Source organism: Doryrhamphus excisus, linkage group LG12, assembly GCF_037039965.1.
Source record: "Doryrhamphus excisus strain RoL-2023G ecotype Guam linkage group LG12, RoL_Dexc_Guam_v1.1, whole genome shotgun sequence".
NCBI classification, from domain to species: domain Eukaryota; kingdom Metazoa; phylum Chordata; class Actinopteri; order Syngnathiformes; family Syngnathidae; genus Doryrhamphus; species Doryrhamphus excisus.
This window is the reverse complement of record NC_136368.1, coordinates 20778366-20805139: the sequence shown is the minus strand read 5'-3', so window position 1 is coordinate 20805139 and position 26774 is coordinate 20778366. Positions and strand designations below refer to the sequence as shown.

General features: G+C 39.8%; 1 protein-coding gene across 2 annotated transcripts in view; it reads right to left on the bottom strand.

Annotated features, from left to right (window-relative positions):
* The window catches only part of igsf3 (immunoglobulin superfamily, member 3), a 111553-nt gene that overhangs the window by 59153 nt on the left and 25626 nt on the right, over nt 1-26774 (bottom strand). The window contains exon 2 of one of the 2 annotated variants that reach the window (XM_058082790.2): nt 21679-22059. In XM_058082790.2, the coding sequence (XP_057938773.2) occupies nt 21679-22059 (381 nt within the window). The remainder of the gene's footprint in view (nt 1-21678; nt 22060-26774) is intronic. The other variant, XM_058082791.2, reaches the window with a different exon arrangement.

The window sequence follows — 26774 nt, the reverse complement described above, 5'->3', positions numbered from 1 at the left end:
ACATTTGTTCACTTCCTGCTTTCCTAATATAGTTTATAGTATAGTATAGTGTAGTAATAAAGTAATACATTTTTAAAATTCATTTATTTTTAATAAAATGTTATTTTGTTATTAAAAAAATAAATAATAATAATAATAAAATGTTATGTAAATGCAAATAATTTTGGAAATTTGCACATATTATTCAAAAAATAATAGAAAGTTAGAAACCCCAAAACAAGTCCTTGAACACACCACAATAGTGTGCGTGTGCTTTCTGCTTTCTCTCACACTACTATTTGTAGTGTATTTTTTCCATTTTTTTTTCATATTTGCTCACAAATCGTGATACTATGTTGGAAGGTGTAAAGGTTGATAGTTTGATGACGTTATTAAGTGCTAAATGACGCATTTGTTCAAGTTAATTCATGCTAGCACACACTTAAGAAGATACTGAACAAAAGCTACTCAAAGATCCTCTATATGAGACAGCGGTGCTACGTTGTACTTCACATTAAAAAAAAAAACTCTTGGGGATTGTTTGTGGACTTTTGTCAGACTTTGTGTGAGACGCTCGCTATCTTTTTGTTTGATTTCCCAGGCTCGGGAGGAATATCCTTCATTGAGAACACGATCTATATGTGAGGCTACAAAGAGAATAACGATAAAAATAATCATCTTAGACGTTGTCTTGAACGCACCAAGCAGAACGACACTCCCTTTGTTCCTCATCATGTTTTCATCGCTACACCCCGCTTAAACCCCAATTATCTCTATCCCCCCCTGTCGAACGTCCTCATCCCCCAGTTGAACGCCTCAACGGCACTCTGAGAGGTGGAGGATTTGACGATGTGATGGATAATAACGATGGCAGTGACAGGTGTAGGCAAGGCGCCGGCGTATTTATTCCTAATTGTGTTGCATCCCGCCCATGTACGCCTGCTTGAGTCGCATGCATCCCGGGCTAAGCGATGCGGAGGATCGCCCCTGTCCTCTCGGCACTTCTATCTGTTTCACACAGTAATTAACATTAATTGCCCTGCTGGCTTTGCCAAATGGTCGCTTGCGTTGCACCAACACGATGACACTTAGCCGCGGAAAACGGTAACCACTTCAGCTGTGGCTGAACATCTGCTGCACTCGCCTCTTGCAAATGTTGCTCCTGCCAAAATGTACTCATTAGTGCATGTCATTGATATTTTAGATGGGATAAAACATTCAATGTTTAGGCTTTCCGCCTTAAATAAGGAAAAAGTCCACTTGTTGTTGAAAGTAGCAAACATCAGCAGACTTGGCGATTCCGACAGAAACCAGTTGGTGACCAAAGAGATCGCATACGTAAGAACGTTCATAAAGAGAAAAGAACATATTTTATATTACACATTTCAGCTCAACTGAACCAAACCGCAAACCGAGATTTGCGGTTTGCCTGAAACAAAAATTTCAGGCAAAAACCAGTCCCGACCCGCCAGTTGAGAACCACTTTGACTAGCGTTTTTTGCAGGAGAACACACATTCTTCCCACTACCCTTGTGAGGATAAACTTTAGAAAATGAATGAATGAATAAAATATTACATTTGGCTTTGTGTAAAAATACACAAATGTTAAAATTCTCAAGGAAATACATATGTGGCTTTCATAGCCGTCTTAGCCAAAAAGGTTCCCAACCCCTGGTATAGCCTTTCAACTTGACCTCCCAACTGCCGGGCTGGGGACTGGTACCGGTCCGCATTTGCTACCGGGCTGGACAGAAATAATAAATAATTTATTAACAACTTATTTTATTTTATTTTATTTTATTTTATTTTATTTTATTATATTTTATTATTCTTTATTTTATTATTTTTTATTTTATTTTATTTTATTTTATTTTATTTTATTTTATTTTATTTTATTTTATTTTATTTTATTTTATTTTATTTTATTTTATTTTATATTATATTATATTATATTATATTATATTATTTTATTTTATTTTATTTTATTTTATTTTATTTTATTTTATTTTATTTAATTACTGTTTCCCATCACACCTATGGGACCATTGATGCCGCCATAAAGTCATGCTATTTACGCTATCGCCATCCTGCCTACACGCTGGCAAAACATCAGGATTCATCCTTTCACTTCACACTGTGGCCCCACGTCCAATTCCAGCACATAACAACACCGGCGGTATCTGACTATAACTGAGCTCCCAGTTTTATCTTGGAAATAGCCAGGTCCTTGGAACTGCTCTGTACTGTGTACGCCATTTAATCCTCATCACCTTTACTCTTCTTAACTGCATTTAAACGCTCCCAACGACATCAAATGGGGGACGATCAGCGAGTCGTAGCCTTTTTCCACACAGAGACTGAGCAGTAAAAATGATTCCACAATGATGTGGCGTTAACAAGGAGCCGGAGAAATATTCCCTACAACCCTTCTGCCAATGCGCAGATGTAATTGTGTAGTGAAAATGTTGTGTACTCACTTATTAACCCAGTACTGCTTGAGTTGGAGTGCACAGTATAGTGAAGTAATCCCATAGAGATATGTACATATTAGCTGAGCCAGTGCGGGTATACGCTCTGTAATCTAGTCTTGAACCAACGCACACAAAAGAGTGAAAATTGTCCCAGCGCACCCCCACTGTGTTTCCTGTGCTGCTATTTTTCAGACAAATACACTTCATGGTTTTATTCATTAAACCACACAGTTTGACCCTAGTAGTCGGAGTCCCTTGAAATTTCAACCACACTCGACCGCCGCCTTCCAAAGAGTACACAGGTTGTACTTCACATCATCAAAATGTATTGTCAGAACACAAAGCTTTCACTTCAGCTGTGATTGTACAACCAATCAGAGGATTATGCTTCTTTGTAATCACTACGCTGACCCTGAACTTTCAGCGAGTACCACATACTGAAAAATCAACAGCATCCATTTTGATATTTGTATGGATATTTTTCATTTGGTAAATGGGAATAAAAAAGACGTCTACAGCTAAGGTTTGGTTAGCGTCATTCATTTGCTCTAGAAATTCCCAACAGACACTAACCAAATCAATGTTCCCATAAGTAGTACTTTTTATCTTCATTGAAGATGTGATGTAATGTGGCAGTGAACACCTTCAACACCACCTTCTTGTTTTGCCATGAGTTACTTCTTGAATTCAATCGTGTTTCTCACCTCAATAGCCCAAAATGGAGCCAAACAGATTTGCAAATGCTAGCTTTTTAATATAAAGGGGAGAGAAACACTATTACATGCAATAAATAACTCATGGCAAAACAGGAAGGTGGTGTTTAAGGTGTTGATATAGCTGCCACTTTGTGTCTATGGGGACAGTCATGTCTTCAATGAAGGTGAAAGAAACTTTATTAAGTAGATACCGCTAGATACTGGAGATGACACCAATAATATTCTTTCTTGGATTAATAAAAATAAAAATAAAAATAAAAATAAAAATAAAAATAAAAATAAAAATAAAAATAAAAATAAAAATAAAAATAAAAATAAAAATAAAAATAAAAATAAAAATGATCATTTTAAGATAATGGTGCTCAATGCTATTGCTATCAGTTATTATTTCCCTTGTCATATATTCAAGCCAGTGTGGTCAGTATTGATTTACATACATTAAAAAGCATTATACAGGATAAGCGGTAGAAAATGAATGAATGTAAAAGCATTATATGATTGCAGTTATGCCGCATCACTAATGTGTCATCCCATCGCACAAAAGCGCTGCAGTTGTACGGCAGGCCTTTTTTTTTTTTTAACGTGTCACACAAGTTTCACCACTTGGTTGAACCCTGCATGCGTTCACGTTTCTAATTGAACACCACCAGCCCCAAAGTGCAACAAAAGAAGAAGAAGTGGGAGAGGAGAGGAGAAAAAAAAGCGAGAGCTGGTCCAAGAATAAAGCGCTAGGCTTTGTTATTGTAGCGGGAGAATGGCGACGTGGATTTAAAAGGCTGAGTGTTGCGATAAGAGAAGGATTCGCGGTGAAAAGACTCAAATATGAGACGCTGTTTATACAAAGGCACAAGAGGAGGATTTAACAAGATGCGTGCAAACACGCACACACACACACACACACACACACACACACACACACACACGGACAGCATAGGTGTACATAGAATTACGACATTACCTCTCACTGAGGCCTAGCCAGAAAACGAGGCTGAGTGAGTGAGTCGAGAAGATGGAGAGTAAGTGGGAGATTAAATGGCGAGGCGTGAGGAGGGGTATTCTGAAGAGAGGTGGGAGTATGAAAGACAAATCTTTCTAAGAGCGTTTGAGGGGAGGCCGTGCGCAGAGCAGAGCCATCGTCGACAAAAATCCTTCACGACATCAAAGATTTATTCCTCATGGCCAAGAAATAACGGCACCGACTACCCTTCCGTTCGGCATCACCCTACCGACTGCAACATCCTCCATCAGTACTCCAAGTGCCATAATCACAGCTCGGTACGTATCTCGGGTTTAATGTCACGGTTCAGTTCATTTTTGGTAGAGAGTTTTAATGATTTTTTTTCAATGAAACAGGAAAAAAATGAAAACGACTAGCAAGTAATGCTCCAAAAAAGTAGTTGCTACACTCCACACCAAAGACACCTAGGGTGTGGGCTCCTAGGGGACAAAACTTTACGTGGAACTTTATGTGGAATCAAACTATGGAATGGATTGAGTAAGGAAATCAAACAATGCACAATGGATGGTCTTATCACCTCCTACTTCGCTATGTGACAAAAAATTAAAATTAAAATTAAAATTAAAATTAAAATTAAAATTAAAATTAAAATTAAAATTAAAATTAAAATTAAAATTAAAATTAAAATTACAAAATTTTAAAATAAAATAAAAAATATATTTAAAAAATAAAAAAAAAATTATATTAGGAAAGCAGGAAGTGAACAAATGTAACAGTTAGTGATTGTAAAAGTACCAGATGGAGAGGTAGGATTTAATAAGCTTTGCTTCTTCCTACTCCTTTTGGACATGTGGAACTGGGAACTGATTATGTGATGCATTCAATTGTAATCTGATGCATGTTCAAATGAAATAAAACCATTACCATTACCATTACATTATCATTTGGTAGACTAGCACAGTGCGAACAGTGCCATCTTTAGGTTGTAAGTATCAACTGCACATATTACTACACAGTATAACGTCTTTGGGCCAACAGTGCCATCTGGTAGTGAAAAGTATGAACTGCATAAATAATAATAATAGCGCCGAATTCTCACCTGAGTGAATCATCAAAGACAACGTCCACTCGTTCACAAAAGTAAAGAAGCCCAAATGATTTGAATATTTCGTTAATGGCAGGGTTTCAAACATCCCTTGTTAGTTTTCAACGGGGACAAGAACTCATCATAGCCGCATTGGCTAGCGGGCATCATCATCATCATCATCACTTGTCTGACCTGTGGACCCACTTATAAAGTGATCAAAGTGTACAGCACAGCCCAAATCTGTTTGCAAATTATCATCGGCCATCTGTCTCGTATCCGTGGTTCCGATTTGGGCTCATTTAGTCAGAGCCTTTAGGGCGGGTTTGTCGGAATACAAGATCTGGTCTGCAACCAGACATCAGGTTTCATGTCGATCCGTCAAACTGGTAAGAGGGGGAAAATGTATCAAAAGTGCATTTTAACAATATAGAATCATTTTTAGGAAACGGCTACGACGCCGACCAAGCTGCAGGCCCAGAAATGTTGGGGCGAATTCTGGATTTTTTTTTTGTTTGGTTGGTTTTTTTTGTTTTTTTTCTGGATTTTGTGACAACTGCCATCAAGCATCTTGTACGAATCCTCACCCTGACGTACACGTATACACACACAAACGGACATATCCCACGATCGCAATGACCGAATCTACCCACGGGCTTGCAGGTATGCTGTGACACTATAAACGGAATTGATCAAGCCTACCTCGACTGCACTGCAGACGTGGCGGCGGTATTACAAGCTAATAGGTTTCATCCTTACCTCCAACACCCCCCCCCCCCCCCCACTATCCGTCCCTCCATCCGTCCCACCAACCCCAGATGGTAAAGCACTGTGACCAATTAAAGACTTCCCTGAGGACAGAACCAGTTATAGCCGCAACCATCTGACCGTTTTTTGTGTTGTGTGTGCATACGTGCGTGTGTGTTTGTGTGTTAATAACGCTTAGAAATCATACCGTTGTGTTTTAATCAGCGTACAAAGCCTTGTCTTCCAGCCAGTTCCACACACCCATCCACCCATCCACCCATCCATCCATCCATCCATCCATCTCGATGCCGCTTTTCCTCACTGGGGTTTCGGGAAAATGTCATTTATTGTAGATTACTACACATTGACAAGGAAGCAACGCTCCAATGCAACCCCACCCAATAGCGGCCACGGGCCTTTGACTCACTTGCTGGTATTTATTTGACTAATGCTTGGGTGGGAATGTTTGCCGTCTGTTGATTGGTTGATGTTACGATAGGAATTAAATACGGAACTCAGTCCCTAGTGGGGCAGTTTACATCAATCTGTGTTTTAGTTGTTATCTATTAAAAAAAAAAAACACACACTCTACCGCTGCCTTCCAAAGAGTACACAGGTTGTACTTTACATGATCAAAATGTATTGTCAGAGGTTTGGTTAGCGTCATTAATTTGCTCGAGAAATTCCCAACGGACACTAACCAAATCAATGTTTCCCATAAGTAGTACTTTTTTATCTTCATTGAATATGTGACGCAATGTGGTAGTGAGATCAACACCTCACTCTTCAACACCACCTTCTTGTTTTGCCATGAGTTAGTTCCTGAATTCAATCGTGTTTCTCACCTCAATAGGCCAAAATGGAGCCAAATGCTAGCTTTTTCATATAAAAGGGAGAGAGAAACACTATTACATGCAGGAAATAACTCATGGCAAAACAGGAAGTTGGTGTTTAAGGTGTTGATATAGCTGCCACTTTGCGTCTTTGGGAACAGTCACGTCTTCAATGAAGGTAAAAGAAACTTTATTAAGTAGATACCGCTAGATAGCGTAGATGACACCAATAATATTCTTCATTCTATATTCTTCAACAAAACTGAACACAAAATGCAGTTTTTAAAGAAACTTTTATTACTATAGGGGTGTTATTTCAGGTCTGTGGGGCTCTAATAATTGTTAAAAAAAAACAGGTTTATATGCTCTAACTATGAAAATATTCAATTTACTGAATCCTACTTTGTAGAAATTCGCTTGGGTGTGGAACCAATTCATCGCCATAAACGAGGGATGGCGTATAAAACGTACAAAACGACAAGCAGGCTAAAATAAAAGCGAAACCGAACAAGGCATCAGTGCACAGGCGACACCAGACGAGTGCCAGTCAATCACTGAGTGAGAATAAAGTACTTACACACAAAATGTGAGGCGTCTTCACTTTAATTTCACTTTTCTTTCCTACGCCACTTCTGTTCCCTCAGCAAACATGGAGATTGTGACTAGATTACACCATTAATGAGATGGCTGCTATGCTAATCTATAAACCGGTATAAGTAGACCTGGAGGGAAAACAGCCCAAAATGGGGACAATAACATGTTTGAAGGGGAACTTTATGCTCATTTTCATTTTATTGACGCTGTTCTATCAGCAAAAGCTGCTTTAAGGCCGAGGTCCCCGACCTTTTTCAATCAATCAATCAATCAATGATGTTTGAGTTGGTCAAGATTAGACACATGCAATCCAGAAAATGATATGGAAATGTTACACTTTCTGCTGTGCCACCCAAATATAATGATGAAAATGGTCATTGAGTGGCGGTTGAGTGGTTAGCGCGCAGACCTCACAACTAGGAGACCCAGGTTCAATTCCACCCTCGGCCATGCATGTTCTCCCCGTGCATGCGTGGGTTTTCTCCGGGTACTCCGGTTTCCTCCCACATTCCAAAAACATGCTAGGTTAATTAGCCACTCCAAATTGTCCATAGGTATGAATGTGAGTGTGAATGGTTGTTTGTCTATATGTGCCCTGTGATTGGCTGGCCACCAGTCCAGGGTGGACCCCGCCTCTCTCGCCCCAAGACAGCTGGGATAGGCTCCAGCACCCCCTGCGACCCTGGTGAGGATAAGCAGTAGAAAATGAATGAATGAAATGATAAAGATTATAACAATAATGATAATGATAATAACAATAATAATATTACAATGATTTTGGGCTTGTGATCAGATAGTTGAATACAAATGTAAATAATGCAAAGTTATATTTTGATTGATGTAAGAAATGCACTGTAATGTTTCATATATTTGCCAAAATAAAATAAAAAATAAAAAATAAATAAAATCCATGGACCGGTTCACGAGTTCAACAAAACTTGTGGCAGACTAGGGTGGGGTACAGTCTAAAAAAATATAACCACTGACGCTGTGAATGCTTCCAGGAAGAAAGAACCACAATCAACACACTTCTGAATAAAAATCCAGGAGTTGTTGAAGGTTCTAAATTTGTCCTTCGTGTTTTAAAGAACTATTTTATCTTCAACACGGCAAAGTTCAAGACGACAGCAGCAACCTAATACGTTTCTTGGAAAATACGTTGATCCTGCTAATATACCAAAGTACCTGTTGACTCGCTTACATGTTGCCTGCACTTCATTCCACAAGATAAAAAAAAAGCGCGTTGCACTTTTTGTGCAAAAGCAAACTTTCACCCACGAGCTGACACTGCAGGCTCACCCGGGCAAAAGGTTACTCAAACAAATCCTGCGAAGAAACCGTCTCGCAGCATTCACGAGTGTGTCAAGTGTTACAATAACCCAGCTTGTGATCGCCTGTGGGTACTCTTGTGAATATACATGTGCGTGTGTATGACCCCCCCCCCCCCCCCGGATACATTGTCGAACACCGACCAAGAAAAACCCCCGCTGACCCCGCCGTGCTCAGATAAGGCTTCAAAGCATAGCGAACGCGCGAGCAGCTCATCCTCGACTAGACTCCCAACCGCACGTTTCCTGAAGGCGATTATGCAGCAAGTTCCACACTTTACTTGCACCACGTTTTTGTTTGTTTTTTTTTTTTTTAAAGGCATGAACACAAATACTCGTTAGCACATCCATATTCATGCTGTATTCATATTCAAACTGTGGCTGTGCTGAGGTAATCTCACTAAGAAGAGGCAGCAGGGCCCCCCCGGGGGTTGGTGCTTAGCTTAACTAATCAAATCAACTGGAGGAATAGTGCTGCATCTTTAGCCCATTATGTAAACATTATTAAAAATATACCGAGCGCAACACCAACATATGTGTTTGCAAACTTGGACATTTCAATATTTCAATATTTCCCATCGCCCTTGCTCAGCACGGCGGGCATCATCGGACAAAGCTAAATATACCAACAGTCTGACATCATTTACATTTTCAGAGTTTGAAAATTGAGAGGCAGAATCTGCTTAAGATTGCTTTTACGCTTTGATTGCTTCACAGCAGCAATAAGTGGAGCAGGAAGGAGCTTCAGCGTCTACCGGTAGCTCAGATTGGAACCAGACCTACATAAAAATCTGCAGGGCTTCAATATTGCATTATGTGTTATGTATATCATTTCAAATGTACAAAAAATGTACTTACCAAAACAATAAAGCACTTAAATGACAAAGGCTAATTATTGTAAAACAATACAGTAATCCCTCGTGTATAAAGTCATGAATTGGTTCATTGGTTCCAGACCTGACCGTGATGAGTGAATTCCCGCCGAGTAGGACTCCTCCTTTACAAAAGTAATATTTTCCACAGTTGGAAGATAGAAAACCTTTTTACAACCTTATATATAACATGTTTTAACATTATTAAAGCCCTCTAGACATGAAATAACAACCCTATAGTCACCTTACCAGTCATATTACCCAACATAGTTGACATAAAAACTAAAAATGTCATGTCATTGTATGGTCATATCACCTTGTACTTCGGAATGTGACAAAAAATTAAAAAAAAACAAAACTTAAACTATATTAGGAAAGCAGGAAGTGAACAAATGTAACAGTTACTGATTGTAAAAGTACCAGATAGAGGGGTAGGATTTAATAAGCTTTGCTTCTTCCTACTCCTTTTGGACATGTGGAACTGTTTTTTTAAATAAAAAAATTTAAATACAAAAAATAAAATTAATAAAATAAAAAATTTAAAAAATTTAAAAAATTTAAAAAATTTAAAAAATTTAAAAAACAAAAAAAAACCCTTAAGCCATAATAAGAAAGCAGGAAGTGAACAAATGTAAGAGTTAGTGATTGTAAAAGTACCAGCTGGAGGGGTAGGATTTAATAAGCTTTGTTTCTTCCTACTCCTTTTGGACATGTGGAACTGTTTTTTTAAATAAAAAAAATTTAAATAAAAAAAATTTAAATTAATAAAATTAAAAATTTAAAAAATTAAAAAAAAAAAACCTTAAGCCATAACAGGAAAGCAGGAAGTGAACAAATGTAACAGTTAGTGATTGTAAAAGTATCAGATGGAGGGGTAGGATTTAATAAGCTTTGCTTCTTCCTACTCCTTTTGGACATGTGGAACTGGAACCCGGAAGCATCTTTATGCAATGCGTCTTCTGAATGCCTTCTATTTGTATTTTAGTTGACTTCGCCATTTCTATGCTTGAAAATGCTTTTTATTTTGCGTTGCTAGTGAGATGCCAGAATGCAACTCTGCAGAGGTGACGTGTACTTCCAGCTTTTTCCCGGAGGGGCCGAACACCGGTCACCATTCGCGGAAGAGTTGCTTTGTGGCAAAACCTTCCAAGGTTTGAATCCAAGGCGATTGACTAAGCGCCATCTGTTGCATGCCTGCCCGCGCTTAAAAGTCACTTCAACTTCCTCCTACACATCAGATTGGCGAAGAAAAGGACAACAGGCTGACATGGCCGTCATGACTGTCCTTATCCTACGCACCAGCCTGTGCGTGAGCGAGTCCAACAAGCGGCGGGACCATGGAGTATCACACTGCTCCTGCTTAAGAAGTCACGTTTCATCCTTTGCTGCTGTAAAAAGCACCGTAGGAATCACCCAGTGTGGGCACACGGACAAGAATTAAGCCCCCGCATTATTTTGAAGCCCATCGTAGAGAGCTGCTCTTTTATTCACTAACACTTCATGACACAGAGAATGAAAATGTCCATCTTTGAAATATGTGACAATTGGGGAGAATACATCAAGTGACATGCATGAAGGCAGAATAAACGCTGAATTAAAGACAAAAGGAGCCAGAGGAGGAGGTGGCAGTAGTGGACATAGTCAGTGGGGCAATGCAGACTAGTGTGTGACCAATAAATGATGAGCTCTTCCACTCAAGTGCGGTGTGATTGGTTACACCCCCCCCCCCCCCAGGCATTACTCCACCACATAGGTGCATTTTAAATAGTCTCCGCCCGATGTGACTGCTTACACGGTAACTTGCCCTCATACGGTCCACAATTGCCAGCAGCCTGCACAAATTGAGAAGACTTAAATAAGTGGGGGGGGGGAAGGTAGACAATTTCTTGGTGGCACACCGAAGCTGGCGGGCGTCTTTTTTTTTTTTTTTTTTCAAACCAGACGCCTGCAAAATGCCTCATTTCTCCAGTCGAACAATTGATTTTCTTCATATTTATGGCCTACTTCTTTCCCCCCCCCCCATCCTCATCGGAGGAAATAAATCCATTCATATGTAAGAATGTGACCCTGTTATAAGCGAAGGAATGGAAACGCAAGATCCCCCCCCCAAGTGTGCAGCCCTTCAGGGTTCATTCGGTAAAGTACATCGGAAAGGATTCCGAAATATCCGTCCGAAACTGTGTCGCTTTTAAGTATGTTTTGGCAGTCGGGTTCAGAATTATGTATATAATTATGTAACTTCATACATTTTATTTATTATTTTATAAATTTTAACTTCATGAATAAACAAAAAAAAATATATTTTTTAAATAAATGTCTTTAATTAATTTAAATTTATTATTTCTAAAATTTTCTTGAATTTTGCTGGAATAAAAGTGAAAGTCGGGTTCAGAATTATGTATATAATCATGTAACTTCATGAATTTTATTTATTATTTTATTTCATTATTTTATAAATTTTAACTTCATAAATAAACAAATTTTTTTTAAATAAATGTCTTTAATTAATTTAAATTTATTTTTCTAAATAAATTTTCTTGAATTTTGCTGGAATTAAAGTAAAGGTCGGGTTCAGAATTATGTATATAATCATGTAACTTCATGAATTTTATTTATTATTTTATTTCATTATTTAATAAATTGTAACTTCATAAACAAACTAAAAAAATGTTTTTTAATAAATGTCTTTAATTAATCAAAATTGTTTTTTTCTAAATACATTTTCTTGAATTTTGCTGGAATAAAAGTGAAAGTCGGGTTCAGAATTATGTATATAATTATGTAACTTCATAAATTCAAATTCAAAAATTATTTTATTATTTTATAAGTTTTAACATCATAAATAAACTAAATATTTTTTTTAAAATAAATGTATTTAATTAATTTAATTAATTTTTTCTAAATACATTTTCTTGAATTTTGCTGGAATAAAAGTGAAAAGAATTTTATTTTTTATTTGTGAATTTATGACTTATTAATAATTGACTAATTGTATTTATATTATTTAAGTATATAAATGACTATTCTATTTAAATTGCATGCCAAAAAAATCCTTCATGCACCGCTGGAAATGATACCAACCATAGTGTATGCAGATGTGAAATCCAATGCATTTAATGACCTAAGCCAGTCAATGACAATGAGGCTCAACTTCTTCTCCCCTGTCTGACGCCTGCTCTCGCCATCAATCCAAATCTCCAGAGTCAATTTATCCCCGCTCCGTGCCTCAGCCTTAAGCTGGCGCTGGCCAGGTAGGCACGGCTTTGTCAATACGGCTGATTGAAGCACCGGAGTGCAGAATGATGGAGGGAAGCGGTGATTGAATAGACACCTGGGTGGAAGAATGCAGATAAGCATCTTTGGAGAGACACGTGGGAAGCCTCGTGTTGACAAGTGGAGAAATAATGGGATTGGTGGATGGAGGTTAAAAAGTGGAGATGAACAGATGAACAGATGAAGAGAAGTTGGATTTCTCAGTCTGTTGCTATTGATTGGGACTGGAGGACTTTTCCTGTGAGACGTTTTATCTCCGCCGTCTCCCCTTGGAGGGACGCTGGCAGCTTTCCCTCGCCTGCCCTCACCCTCACCCTCACCCTCACCCTCACCCTCACCCTCACCCTCACCCTCACCCTCACCTAAGCGTTCCATTCCCCTACCCGGCCCCTCTTGTAGTGACTCTTAAGCGGCACACTCGGCCGGAGTCCAGATGGAAAGAGATTCTTATCGCCGCGTCTGGCTCGCCATTTTCCTGCAACATCACGGTTACTTTGAAGCCTGTCGCTATGTCCACGAACGCAACCTCCGCCTCGTCGCACAGAAGGTTGGTGCCAGTCAGTGTTCATACTTGGTTGGTTGGGTTGAAAAGGATTCTGGTACGTTTTCTCTGCTGTTACGTATGAATGCCATCATCCAAACCATGAAGGCATGGCATGCACCATCACATGTACACAGAAGGGCATACAAAAATAAACTATGGATTCAACAAGGAAGGAAGGAAGGAAGGAAGGAAGGAAGGAAGGAAGGAAGGAAGGAAGATGGATGGATGGAATAAGTAGCAGCTGTTTGCTATGTCCTTAATGGGGGGAACGGGGTCCTAATGATCTAATGAAGGAAGGAAGGAAGGAAGGAAGGAAGGAAGGAAGGAAGGAAGGATGGATGGAAGGATGGATGGAATAAGTAGCAGCTGTTTGCTATGTCCTTAATGGGGGGAACGGGGTCCTAATGATCTAATGAAGGAAGGAAGGAAGGAAGGAAGGAAGGAAGGAAGGAAGGAAGGAAGGATGGATGGATGGAATAAGTAGCAGCTGTTTGCTATGTCCTTAATGGGGGGAACGGGGTCCTAATGATCTAATGAAGGAAGGAAGGAAGGAAGGAAGGAAGGAAGGAAGGAAGGAAGGAAGGAAGGAAGGATGGATGGAAGGATGGAAGGATGGATGGAATAAGTAGCAGCTGTTTGCTATGTCCTTAATGGGGGGAACGGGGTCCTAATGATCTAATGAAGGAAGGAAGGAAGGAAGGAAGGAAGGAAGGAAGGAAGGAAGGAAGGAAGGAAGGAAGGAAGGAAGATGGATGGATGGAATAAGTAGCAGCTGTTTGCTATGTCCTTAATGGGGGAACGGGGTCCTAATGATCTAATGAAGGAAGGAAGGAAGGAAGGAAGGAAGGAAGGATGGATGGAAGGATGGATGGAATAAGTAGCAGCTGTTTGCTATGTCCTTAATGGGGGGAACGGGGTCCTAATGATCTAATGAAGGAAGGAAGGAAGGAAGGAAGGAAGGAAGGAAGGAAGGAAGGAAGGATGGATGGAATAAGTAGCAGCTGTTTGCTATGTCCTTAATGGGGGGAACGGGGTCCTAATGATCTAATGAAGGAAGGAATGAAGGAATGAAGGAATGAAGGAAGGAATGAATGAAGGAAGGAAGGAAGGAAGGATGGATGGATGGATAGAAGGATGGATGGAATATGTAGCAGCTGTTTGCTATGTCCTTAATGGGGGGGAACTGGGTCCTAATGATCTAATGAAGGAAGGAAGGAAGGAAGGATGGATGGAAGGAAGGATGGAAGGATGGAAGGAAGGAAGGATGGATGGAAGGAAGGATGGAATACGTAGCAGCTGTTTGCTATGTCCTTAATGGGGGGGAACTGGGTCCTAATGATCTAATGAAGGAAGGAAGGAAGGAAGGATGGATGGAAGGAAGGATGGAAGGAAGGAAGGATGGATGGAAGGAAGGAAGGATGGAATACGTAGCAGCTGTTTGCTATGTCCTTAATGGGGGGGAACTGGGTCCTAATGAACTAATGAAGGAAGGAAGGAAGGAAGGAAGGAAGGATGGATGGATGGAAGGAAGGGAGGAAGGATGGAAGGAAGGATGGAAGGATGGAAGGATGGGATACGTAGCAGCTGTTTGCTATGTCCTTAATGGGTGGGAACTGGGTCCTAATGATCTAATGAAGGAAGGAAGGAAGGAAGGAAGGAAGGATGGACGGAAGGATGGAAGGATGGAAGGATGGAAGGATGGAAGGATGGAAGGATAGATGGATGGAATACGTAGCAGCTGTTTGCTATGTCCTTAATGGGGGGGAACTGGGTCCTAATGATCTAATGAAGGAAGGAAGGAAGAAAGGAAAGAAGGAAGGAAGGAAGGAAGGAAGGAAAGAAGGAAGGATGGATGGATGGATGGAAGGAAGGATGGATGGAAGGATGGAATACGTAGCAGCTGTTTGCTACGTCCTTAATGGGGGGGGACTGGGTCCTAATGATCTAATGAAGGAAGGAAGGAAGGATGGATGGATGGATGGAAGGAAGGAAGGAAGGATGGAAGGATGGAATACATAGCAGCTGTTTGCTATGTCCTTAATGGGGGGGGGGTCCCAATGATCTTCTCCTCACTACAAAACGCCCCTTTGACCATGCTATTAGCTTGCTAATACGTGGAAACCGGAAGTCACCTCCAAGCGTGATTTGTGTGCTTGGGACATCTGCAAGGAAATGAATGAAATGAATATGCTAATAACTTGACTTCATAAAGCCTGAGCTGTACAATAGACATGCCACATATGCATATATCTCATTAGGATATGCTAATTCACAGCCGCTTCCGTTGATGCTGAGGTAGCTCGCTTGTATTGCTGACTGCTAATCAACCAACTGTTAGTTGAGTTAGCTATTCACAATATCGTATTTTCTCAATATACCACCATTGATAAACATCTTCAAATAAAAGTATCAAATGTAGGGATGTATACCAAAATAATAGCACAAGTCCCAAAAAGCTAAGTATCGTAGACACATTTACTAAATACTAGATACTAAATCAATGCAACAAGTACTCGCAGGTGATACTGTGCAAGTTACGTCACATCCCGACAGAGACACACCGAGTCTGACAGGTTTGTTTTTTTTTTTTTTTAAACTTCATGGCCGACTTTAACACGCCAACAGCAGTGCACACTTCCAACACAATATTCTTCAACTCCCACACACGTTCCTCCGTCGTGCTCCGCAGCAGCAACACAACACTTCCTCATTATCCACCAATCACGCTCATAGCCAGCGATGCGCTTTCATGGACGACCAAATTCTGGACATCAGCGTTCCAACCCAAGCAGGTCATCACATGAACTTCGATTCCATGACTCTTGAATCTAGGATTAACAAACAAGCACTTGCTTATATTTTTTTTATCCATCCGGCCGAGAGTGGGAAGTACCACCCCTCAGCGGTGGTTGGCTGCTAGCAAGGATGTGGTGAAAGCTACGCTGTAATAAGACCCGCTTACTTGTAGGCATACAGGGATGTCTGTATTAGGTATTGTTGTCAGGAATAAACAATCTGGTTCTCATTCTATAATTTGGTTCTTTAAGATTAAGATTCCATTATCGTGTATTCGAAACCCACTTAGAGTCCTCAGGGGGAGGATTGAACCCATTGGACTGTTGGGAAAAAGTGAAAAATACTATGAAATTGCATGATTTATTTTGAATTAGATGTGTATTTTTTGGATAGGGAAAATGCAGCAATGTTGACGGATGACGGATTTCCCATTTATGAATTTGTTTGTCATGTATGTGTGTACTCCTTTTGTCTCGCATGTTACACATGTGCATATTCGATGTAAAAATAGCTCTTCTTAAAAAGTGTTTAGACCCCAGTAAGAACAGCTACTGCTATTTCAGCAGCTAATGGGGATCTTAATGAACTAAACTAAACTAAAGCACCAGTTTGGGCACCGTTAAAGCATCAGCACCAATTTGGCACCGGTATCGGATAATACGTAAACGATACCCAGATTGTATCAAATTGTATGTCTCCAGAGGCTGGTTATTAGCAGCAAACCAAAAACAAATCTATCATCTCCCTCACTTGTTTGCTCCTGAAAAAAAAGTATGTGCAAATACCCACCAGATCACGGAGGAGCTTTGTAAACAAAAACAAAAACAAACAGACTTCACTGCATATCTTAAAATAAAGCTAGGAACGCTATCAGGTACCCATCAGTCAACTGTCAGCTGTCATCATTTTGTTCTTCAGCAAATAGGTTAACACAGCATGAAGTTGGTGTTAAAAAGTCATGGAATTTTAGCGCTGTAGCTCACAAAGCTATGCTAATGTTGCTAGTGTTTGTGTCCTCTTGTCGCTACCCTTATGTTACGTTGTTGTATGTGATACAAACACACAAAAGCCTTGCTTTGGGCCACACACTGTCAGAGAGAGGCGGGGACAAACACATTAGCACATTAGCATTAAAGCTACAAACACACAAAATGACGTGTTTCCAGGAAAATAACATTCTTTCATTTTCTACCGCTTATCCTCACAAGGGTCGCGGGGGTGCTGGAGCCTATGCCAGCTGGTGGCTAGCCAATCACAAGGCACATACAGACAAACAACCATTCACACTCACATTCATACCTATGGACAATTTGGAGTGGCTAATTAACCTAGCATGTTTTTGGAATGTGGGAGGAAACCGGAGTCAAACCCACGCATGCACGGGGAGAACATGCAAACTCCACGCAGAGATGTCCGAAAGTGGAATTGAACCCGGGTCTCCTAGCTGTGAGGTCTGCGCTCTAACCACACGCATTTATATACTTAAATAATATAAATACAATTACAACTAAGTAATAAATTCACAAATAAAAAATAAAATTCTCAACAAATTCATACTTTTTGTACGGGGAGACGATGCCAAGGGTGGGATAGAACTTGGATCTCCTAGCTGTGTGGCCTGCACGCTAACCACTCGAGCGCCGTGCAGCCTGTAAAATGATATAAAATGATCTAAATTCCAGCATCAAGTCTAGATTTTAACCAAGGCTAATTTAAAATAGTTGAAAAAACAGCATAAAATGGGACCATGGCTGCTGTCACAGAATTGTCATATTTAATCTGACCGATTGCTCTCCGATGCATTCCGAAAGCCATCGACAAATCCGCGTTCCCATCAGGGACATTAATTCAACATTTCAGATGCAAAAACCCTAAACCAAAAGTGAAATGCAACCTTCTCCAGCATTAAGTGAAGGTGATGTTCCCGCTGTTTAACACCCCTCCTCTGTGACTTAGCGGAAATAATCTTGTATGTGTGCTGTGATAGCCAATTACAAAAATTCTCATGGATGTTACTGCAGTGCCCAAAGCAAATGCACACGGCACAGCGGACTGAGGAGAGTTCCATTTTTTATTTGATTGATCTAAGTTTAGCATCCTAAAGGGCACAGACTGATGATCTACTGATAGTTTACTCACTTTGGAATGCAGATAGCATCTTTGCAAAGAAAACACGCAAAGTAGGAATAGCACTCTCCTGAAATCATGCTGGATAGCGTCCAGGTTATCAATTCATCAAAAAGTTTCCTGTCCTGTACATCCTGTACATCCTCTACCCATCATTCATTGTACAGCGGAACCTCTAATGGCAACACAGTCTTTCAGGACACTGCTTGACCTGCACTTTGTTCAAAGTTGGAAAACTTATCCTAGTTTTCCCAATCAGAAACAGTAGCCACGTATACATGAACCCAAATATTCCAATTCCATTGGGGTTATTTGCTCAAACGGAAAGAATGTAACCTTTGTATACACCTCATTCCCAAAGAAAAGTGCCAATCCCAATGAATATATAATGGGATTCCCAGGGGTGGAATATTCCTTTCCCCAATCCGATTGAGGTATCTTGTACCCGCTCAAACGGAAAGTTGTCAGACTGCGTTCTTCTTCTTCTTCTGTTGTTTATTGGCGGTTGGCAAGCAGCTTTGGTGTGCATTAGCGCCATCTGTGGAACAGAATCTAAACCCTTCTATACGCCATTCACAAGTCCACTTTTATTCCAAAAGAAAATACATATCTATATAAAACATGTGCCCAGCTTCATTATCAAATATTAGCAAGATTGAACTTTATCTTTTCCTGTTCCCGGGTGCGTTCTTTCAGCCAATGCTGAGATATGACGTAACACGCAGCTCCAGACGTTCTTCACTTTTAAAAATGGAGGCCAGCAATCGGCACTGGACTGCTAAGGGAAGTTTGTTTTGGATTCAAACTAAATTCCAAGACTGGACGAAGGAAAAACTGGCAATACGGAGTTTTTCCAACAAGTGGAAGAAAAACTCCAGGAAGTCGGTATCACGTGATGTTGGTGTTTACGTTTTACTGGGCATGCCCCATTGACTATTCTGGTTGATTATAGCGCCGCATGGAGACACGCGATTGGAATATTCCTTTCCATGGATACCATTGCTTTCGGAAAGGTCATTCGGAAAGATTCCATTCGGAAAAACGTGACTATTGTAAGCAGAAATAATCTGTTCCTAGAGTGAAGTTGCTGCCAGGACAAAACCTTTACTAACTGTATACTCGTTTTTATATATCGTATTAAAGGGGACATAGTATACTCATTTTTTCACCCTTTGTTTTGAGTTGTGGGCTCCTATAGAGCAGCTACACACAATAACCTGCATAAAAAACGTTGCAAAATTTCCAGAATCTGCACCTATTCCAGGTATATTCCCTTGGATTTGTGCCTCCCCCGCTGCCAAAACGGTCCACACCCGCTCTGCTGTGATTGGTCACACTCCCAAAGTGCTTCCTAACTACAAACAAAGGCGAGCGAATTGGCAGCTCATGATCTACTGGTTGGAGACCCCTGACTTACTGTGGATGAACTCTGATTGGTAACGTACCCAAGAGGTTTATTTTTCCCTTTTGGCCAAATGCCAAAATCTATGACCCCGAGCTTCCTCGTGCATGGAAGTCTTTGTAATACACTCCCTTCATAAAAGGGCTGCACGATCAAAAGAAGCTAAACACATTCGAGAAAGAGTCAAGGGCTGATAAATGGCATCGGAATAGCAGAGAACAGGCTGTGAGCGTGTCATGGCCTCATTTGTCCCCATGGCTTCTAGAAGGCGTGCAGCTGTTCTTGGATCACAAAAAAAAAACAAAAACGTCAGAGAACAATGACAGAGGACGATGGGACTCTGTGGCCCTGACTTCTAAAAAGTAGGTTAAGAGGTTACAGATACGGGTGGGAAAGGGTCTATAAATACCTTGCACTATCAGTAGCGGGGCCACATTCACAGCCAATACAACTGCTGGGGTGAATTCTGTCACTGTGACAAACAACCGCAGGAACAACACAAATCTGTTATTAAAACCGGATGTTGGTTTGAACCCATCTTACACAGCTCAATGTGCTTTGCAAAACACCCACTGGAGTTTAAGCATGTACAATCTTTCCGCGTTCGGACAAGCGTGTGTGTAAATTGGAGAAAGAAATTACAAAATAAAAAAAAAATTAAAAAAAAACTTAAACTGTATTATGGAAAGCAGGAAGTGAACAAATGTAACAGTTAGTGATTGTAAAAGTACCAGATGGAGGGGTAAGATTTAATAAGCTTTGCTTCTTCCTACTCCTTTTGGACATGTGGAACTGTTTTTTTGAGGAAAAAGCGGTAGAAAATGAATGAATGAATGAATTTAAAAATTGAAAAAAATAAAAAAAATTATAAAATGCAAAAAATTTTAACAAATTTTAAAATTAAGAAAAAAATTACAAAATAAAAAAAAAATAAAAAAAAAACAAACTGTATTATGGAAAGCAGGAAGTGAACAAATGTAACAGTTACTGATTGTAAAAGTACCAGATGGAGGGGTAGGATTTAATAAGCTTTGCTTCTTCCTACTCCTTTTGGACATGTGGAACTGTTTTTTAAATAAAAAAAATTTAAAAATTGAAAAAATTGAAAAAATAAAAAAATTAATAAAATGCAAAAAATTTTAACAAATTTTAAAATTAAGAAAAAAATTACAAATTTAAAAAAAAATTCAATTAAAAAAATTACATAAATACATAAATAAAAAAAACTTAAATTATATTAGAAAGGCAGGAAGTGAACAAATTAACAGTTAGTGATTGTAAAAGTACCAGATGGAGGGGTAGGATTTAATAAGCTTTGCTTCTTCCTACTCCTTTTGGACATGTGGAACTGGGAACTTATTATGGGATGCACTTAATTGTAATCTGATGCATGTTCAAATGAAATAAAACCATTACCACCTTTACCACCAAAGTAGCCAATGACGTTGCATTGTTAGCTACCTCGTATTAACTTCTGGTATTATAATGCACAAATACAGTATGTTTTCATGTTTCACATAAGGATTGAGAATGATGGGCAAAATTCCCCCAAAATGACCGCTTGTAGAAAGGTCAGCAAAGGTCTGCATTCATCGTGACGCCAGAAATGGAAGGGAGTTCCCGACTCTGGCAGCTGTGCCGGCCTCCTGGATGGACACACTGTGGTCCGATATGTCAGTTGTAAGATGGCGAACAGGTGAGGCCGCCAGCGTACCAGAGTGAATATTAGTTGAACCAAGCTCTCACAGTTGATGGCATTCCAGTCATACTCACAGCAACACACTGTTCAGCTGGCATTTGTTTAGGAATGGTGACCAAATGTTTGGACATATGTCTGCTCATGTGCTTGCACCAACGGCAACACCACAAAAGGCGCCCAACCATCAGTGATGCTAAGGCGTGTATTTGTCCAAATATATCCAAAATCTGGGAATGTGTTGTGTTTGAAACTTACCGGTGAGGTTGGTGCGTGCGCTGTAAGAGCCCAGGTAGCGACCGTCCGTGTTGGGCGTGTAACACTCAAACAGGCCCTGGTCTTTGGCCTGCACTTTAGTGATGTGCAGCAGGGCCGAGTCTCGACTCAGCCTCTCCACGTAAATATCTTTGCTGTTCACTCTCTGGCCGTAGACGGCGTAGGCGTAGTTGGGCTGGGCCGTGCTCACGATGCGGATCTCCCGGTCCGGCGCCGACGGCAGGTACATGGACCACTCAAAGTCCTGCTCTATGCCTTCCTTGTAGCCCGTCACGTTGCACCAGATGGTCACGTGGGAGCCTTCGGTCCGGATGAGCGGCCCGCTCTGCACCGTCACCACTCTCTGGGCCACGGCGGTACCTGCTGGAGAAAAACCGGGAGATGGAGAACATGCGTTACAAAACTGCAGGCTAAAATATTTAGCGCCGGTCGTGTTTGCGCACCACACCCACTGGAGATTAAGCATGTACAATCTTTCCGGGTTCGGGCAAGCACGTGTGTAAATTGGAGAAACAACAAAAAATTACAAAATTTAAAAATTCATATTAAAAAAAAACCAAACTGTATTATGGAAAGCAGGAAGTGAACAAATGTAACAGTGATTGTAAAAGTACCAGATGGAGGGGTAGGATTTAATAAGCTTTGCTTCTTCCTACTCCTTTTGGACATGTGGAGCTGTTTTTTAAATACAAAAAAATGTAAAAATTGAAAAAATTGAAAAAAAAATTAAATGTAAAATTAAAAAAAAAATTAAATTAAGAAAATTAAAAAAAATGTACATTTTAGAAATTACACATTAAAAAATACAAAAAATTCAATTAAAAAATTACATAAATACATAAATAAAGAAACTTAAATTATATTAGACAGGCAGGAAGTGAACAAATGTAACAGTTAGTGATTGTAAAAGTACCAGATGGAGGGGTAGGATTTAATAAGCTTTGCTTCTTCCTACTCCTTTTGGACATGTGGAACTGGGAACTGATTATGGGATGCACTCAATTGTAATCTGATGCATGTTCAAATGAAATTAAACCATTACCATTACCAACATATTAAGTTGCGATCTAAAGAGGAAAACATGTAATTTTACGAGGATAACGTAATATTAGAGGGAAAAAACGATTTCAATATAATATACTTTATGTAAAAAACAAAAAACACATTTACTTTTACCAAACGTTAATAGTAAAAACTATTCCACACACAATTTAGCTAAAAGGGAATGATTGAAGTGTATGTGCAATGTATATATGCAATATGTATATATAATTTTTTTAAAATAAAACAATAAAAAATTTAAAAAAATAAAAAACATGTAATTTCACGAGGATAACTTAATATTAGAGGGAAAAAACAATTTCAATATAACATACTGTATGTAAAAAAAAAACAAAACACAACCACAGCGGAACCTGGTAGAGATGGAGAACATGCGTTACAAAACTGCAGGCTAAAATATTTAGCGCCGGTCGTGTTTGCGCACCACACCTCTTCGCAGGAAGTGAAATCAACATCTGCAGGTACACATTCTCCGGAGCGAGGCTGAGGTGTGCACGTACACGCTGCTTCTAAGCGCAGCTTAACACTTGAATTATTCACTTTGGCTTTTTTAACAGCTGCCATCCAATCCTGCTCATCGCTTTAAACGTATGCATACATGTACGCTGCCGAGGGAGGGTAATAAAAACCACCACGGTGATAAACGTAACCAATAAAAGACTAACCCTTTACATATTTTAGTCTCTACTGTGAATAAATAAGTCATGTTTTCATTTAATGACAAATGGATGGCAACAAATTGCACACATTAATATAGCAAACTGAATGCTGAATATTGCATACATGAAAGCGGGGTTTGCTACATTGTTGCAGTGTTTGCTGGCAGGCAGCGTGTGAATGTTGCCTCATGCGCACCCAATAGACTCGCACAACATTCACTATTCAGCTAACGTGGAAACACACACACACACACACACACACACTCCCCTCTTTTGGGAACGGACACAACAGAGCAGTTACACATGCCCGAAATCCAGACAGAGCGACAAGTATGCCATTTCCTGTCTGCACAAACAACTGCGGCGTGCAGCTGTGTGTGCGTGTGAGTCCTTATGAGGCGGCGGACACAATGCTTGAGCATTAATAATTCACCACACAGCTTTTTATCTTCTACATCCTCTCCTCCTCGCACAGTAACCTCTTGTTCATCCTAAGTCATTAGTGGAAGTCCGGTTGTGTGAATGTGTGTACAGTACGCACTTTAATAAGAGCCTATGGAAGAAAAATGGACAACAGCGCTGCTCGTTTGCGGGTTCAACGAGCACAAACACTGTAGCATGCATTTTTATTACGTTGTAACATCGGGGACCATAATATAGAAATGAAACATGGATAAACTTCAGAGTAGACTGTGTGCAGGTTGTATAGAGCCAGCCGTATAGATTTACTGTCAAAACATGCATTTATTAATTCATTTTATACCGCATATTCCCACCAGGGTCGTGCTGGAGCCTATCCCAGCTGTCTTCGAGCGAGAAGCGGGGTACACCCTGGACTGGTGGCCAGCCAATCCCAGGGCACACATAGACAAACAACCATTCACACTCACATTCATACCTATGGACAATTTGGAGTGGCTAATTAACCTAGCATGTTTTTGGAATGTGGGAGGAACCGAACATAAACATTCCAAAAAATGTAAATATTATTTATGTCTTAATTGCTTATGCCTTATATGTATTATTTTCTGTTATGTTTACTATAAATGTGTGTAAAAATGACTATAGGGGTGTTATTTCACGTCGAGAGGTCTCTAATAATGTTCATTCATTCATTCATTTTCTGCCGCTTATCCTCACGTGGGTGGCGGGGGTGCTCGAGTCTATCCCAGCTGTCTTCGAGCGAGAAGCGGGGTACACCCTGGACTGGTGGCCAGCCAATCACAGGGCACATATAGACAAACAACCATTCACACTCACATTCATACCTATGGACAATTTGGAGTGGCCAATGGGGGAGGAAACTTTCCGTTTGAGTGGGTACAAGATACCTCAATCGGATTGGGGAAAGGAATATTCCACCCCTGGGAATCCCATTACATATTCATTGGGATTGGCACTTTTCTTTGGGAATGAGGTGTATACAAAGGTTACATTCTTTCCGTTGAGTAAATAACCCGAATGGAATTGGAATATTTGGGTCCATGTATACGTGGCTAATGAATCTATACTGCTATACAAGCTGTACACAGACTACTCTCAAGTATTTGTGAGTTTCATTGATATAGTATTGTGCATTGAGAAGACATACTGTAATGAAAACGGTTGCTGAAATATGATAGGGTGCGTTTTATTTCATTCCGCAGTCAATTGCAGTCCACTCACATGCTAATCTAATTCCCTCAAATCTTGTATTTCCTTTTTCAAATCCCATTTCCAATCTTTGAATGGGATGGACTGGGACAGAGCGACTACAGTGACCCAAATTGAAAAAGGTAAGTATGACATAACTTCATTTTTGTGTCCACAACCACCCCCCATACCCCAACACCCCTGTCCACTGCACTTACCAGGTTATAAAATCTGACGTGGAACTCAAATGGAATATTATTATATTGATTCTGAAAGGAAAACATCATATTTCGGCCAAAGGATAGATTTATCTGCACGCCGGCTCCATTGAAGCAATATCTTTAAATATCACGACGATGTTGGAAATGGCTTTCAAGACCGTAAGAGGGCTAAAACTCCCTCTCCACCTAGTGTGTTCACTGATAAAACTCCAGGGAATACAACAAGGGGGTGGGGGTCGTGGAGGGGGTGCATGTTATAACTGGTTTTAGATAATAAGCTAAGTGCTTTGTAATTATTTAGCGCTCATTATTAGCATTGCTCATTCCTAAACACTGCAGTCCTGCTGGAAAATATAATATATCTCTCCAGGCAGAGATATAATGAGCATCATTCATAATGCACCGTATCATGATTATCTTTACTTACCTAAATGCAGCACAATATGAAAGATAAATTAGCCATTGCCTGGGATTTTCAGGCAGAAATAATACAAAAGCAATATAAGAAATGATTATGATTTATTTCAACATCAGCGGCATGTACTGTATGTCAATGTCAACACGTCTGCAGTGACTTTCCGACACACATTCTGCTGATATTCAAGATGTTGGCGATCTGTCAGGACTTTGGTTTTATTTCCACTTTTTCCATCGTTCAATATTTTATGACTTTTTTTCCTCATTGAAAATGAATGGACAGTCTAAATGTCAGCTCTGTATTTTATATTTACATGTAACAATCTTTTTATTGTGTATATAGAGGTATGCCCAGGTTGTACTGGTTGAGTGACAGCCTCTAGTTGCATAAGCTACCGATCTGATGTTTATTTTTCTGAACTTATTAAATAATGGTAACAGGTAAACACAGGAAGTGAAAAAGCGATCAGTAATTGCTGGACTCCAAAGTAACTGCAATGGTTCCAGGAATAAGAAGTTAGCTTATCAGGGGTACAAGAGAGTATAATGATTGCTTAAGATGAATTCAACAAGGCAATCATTTCCTGGGGAAAAAAATATTTAAGAGTTTTGTTTGGTTGACCTTCTTATTAGACTGGGAAATCAAGATTATGACTGGCAATAAATATCAAGAAGAAAGCACAAAAAAATGTTCTAAAGCGAAATTGCTACAATGTGAAAACTGGAAACCAAAGACTGGACCACGAATTCTTGGATGTGATGACTACGCGAGGACCCAATGCCTTTGGAATGTCCTTTCGGGTCCTTTGAGGCCTGTACTGGGCATGATACCACCACCAAAGCACCCACCTCGTGACAATCCATTGTAGACTTTTGTCAGACACACTTTGTCAGAGGCACAGCTGGTGCTGTGGACGCTGGTGCCAAGTTTGCTAACTGCAGACAATGGACAGTTTACCTTACCAATGAATACTGGTAAATACAGTAAAGTCTGGTTATATCGATATCGGTTAAAACGAATTACTACTTATTACGATACTATTTTCATTTCCCGGCAAATTTCTAGTCTTTTATGATATAATTACGG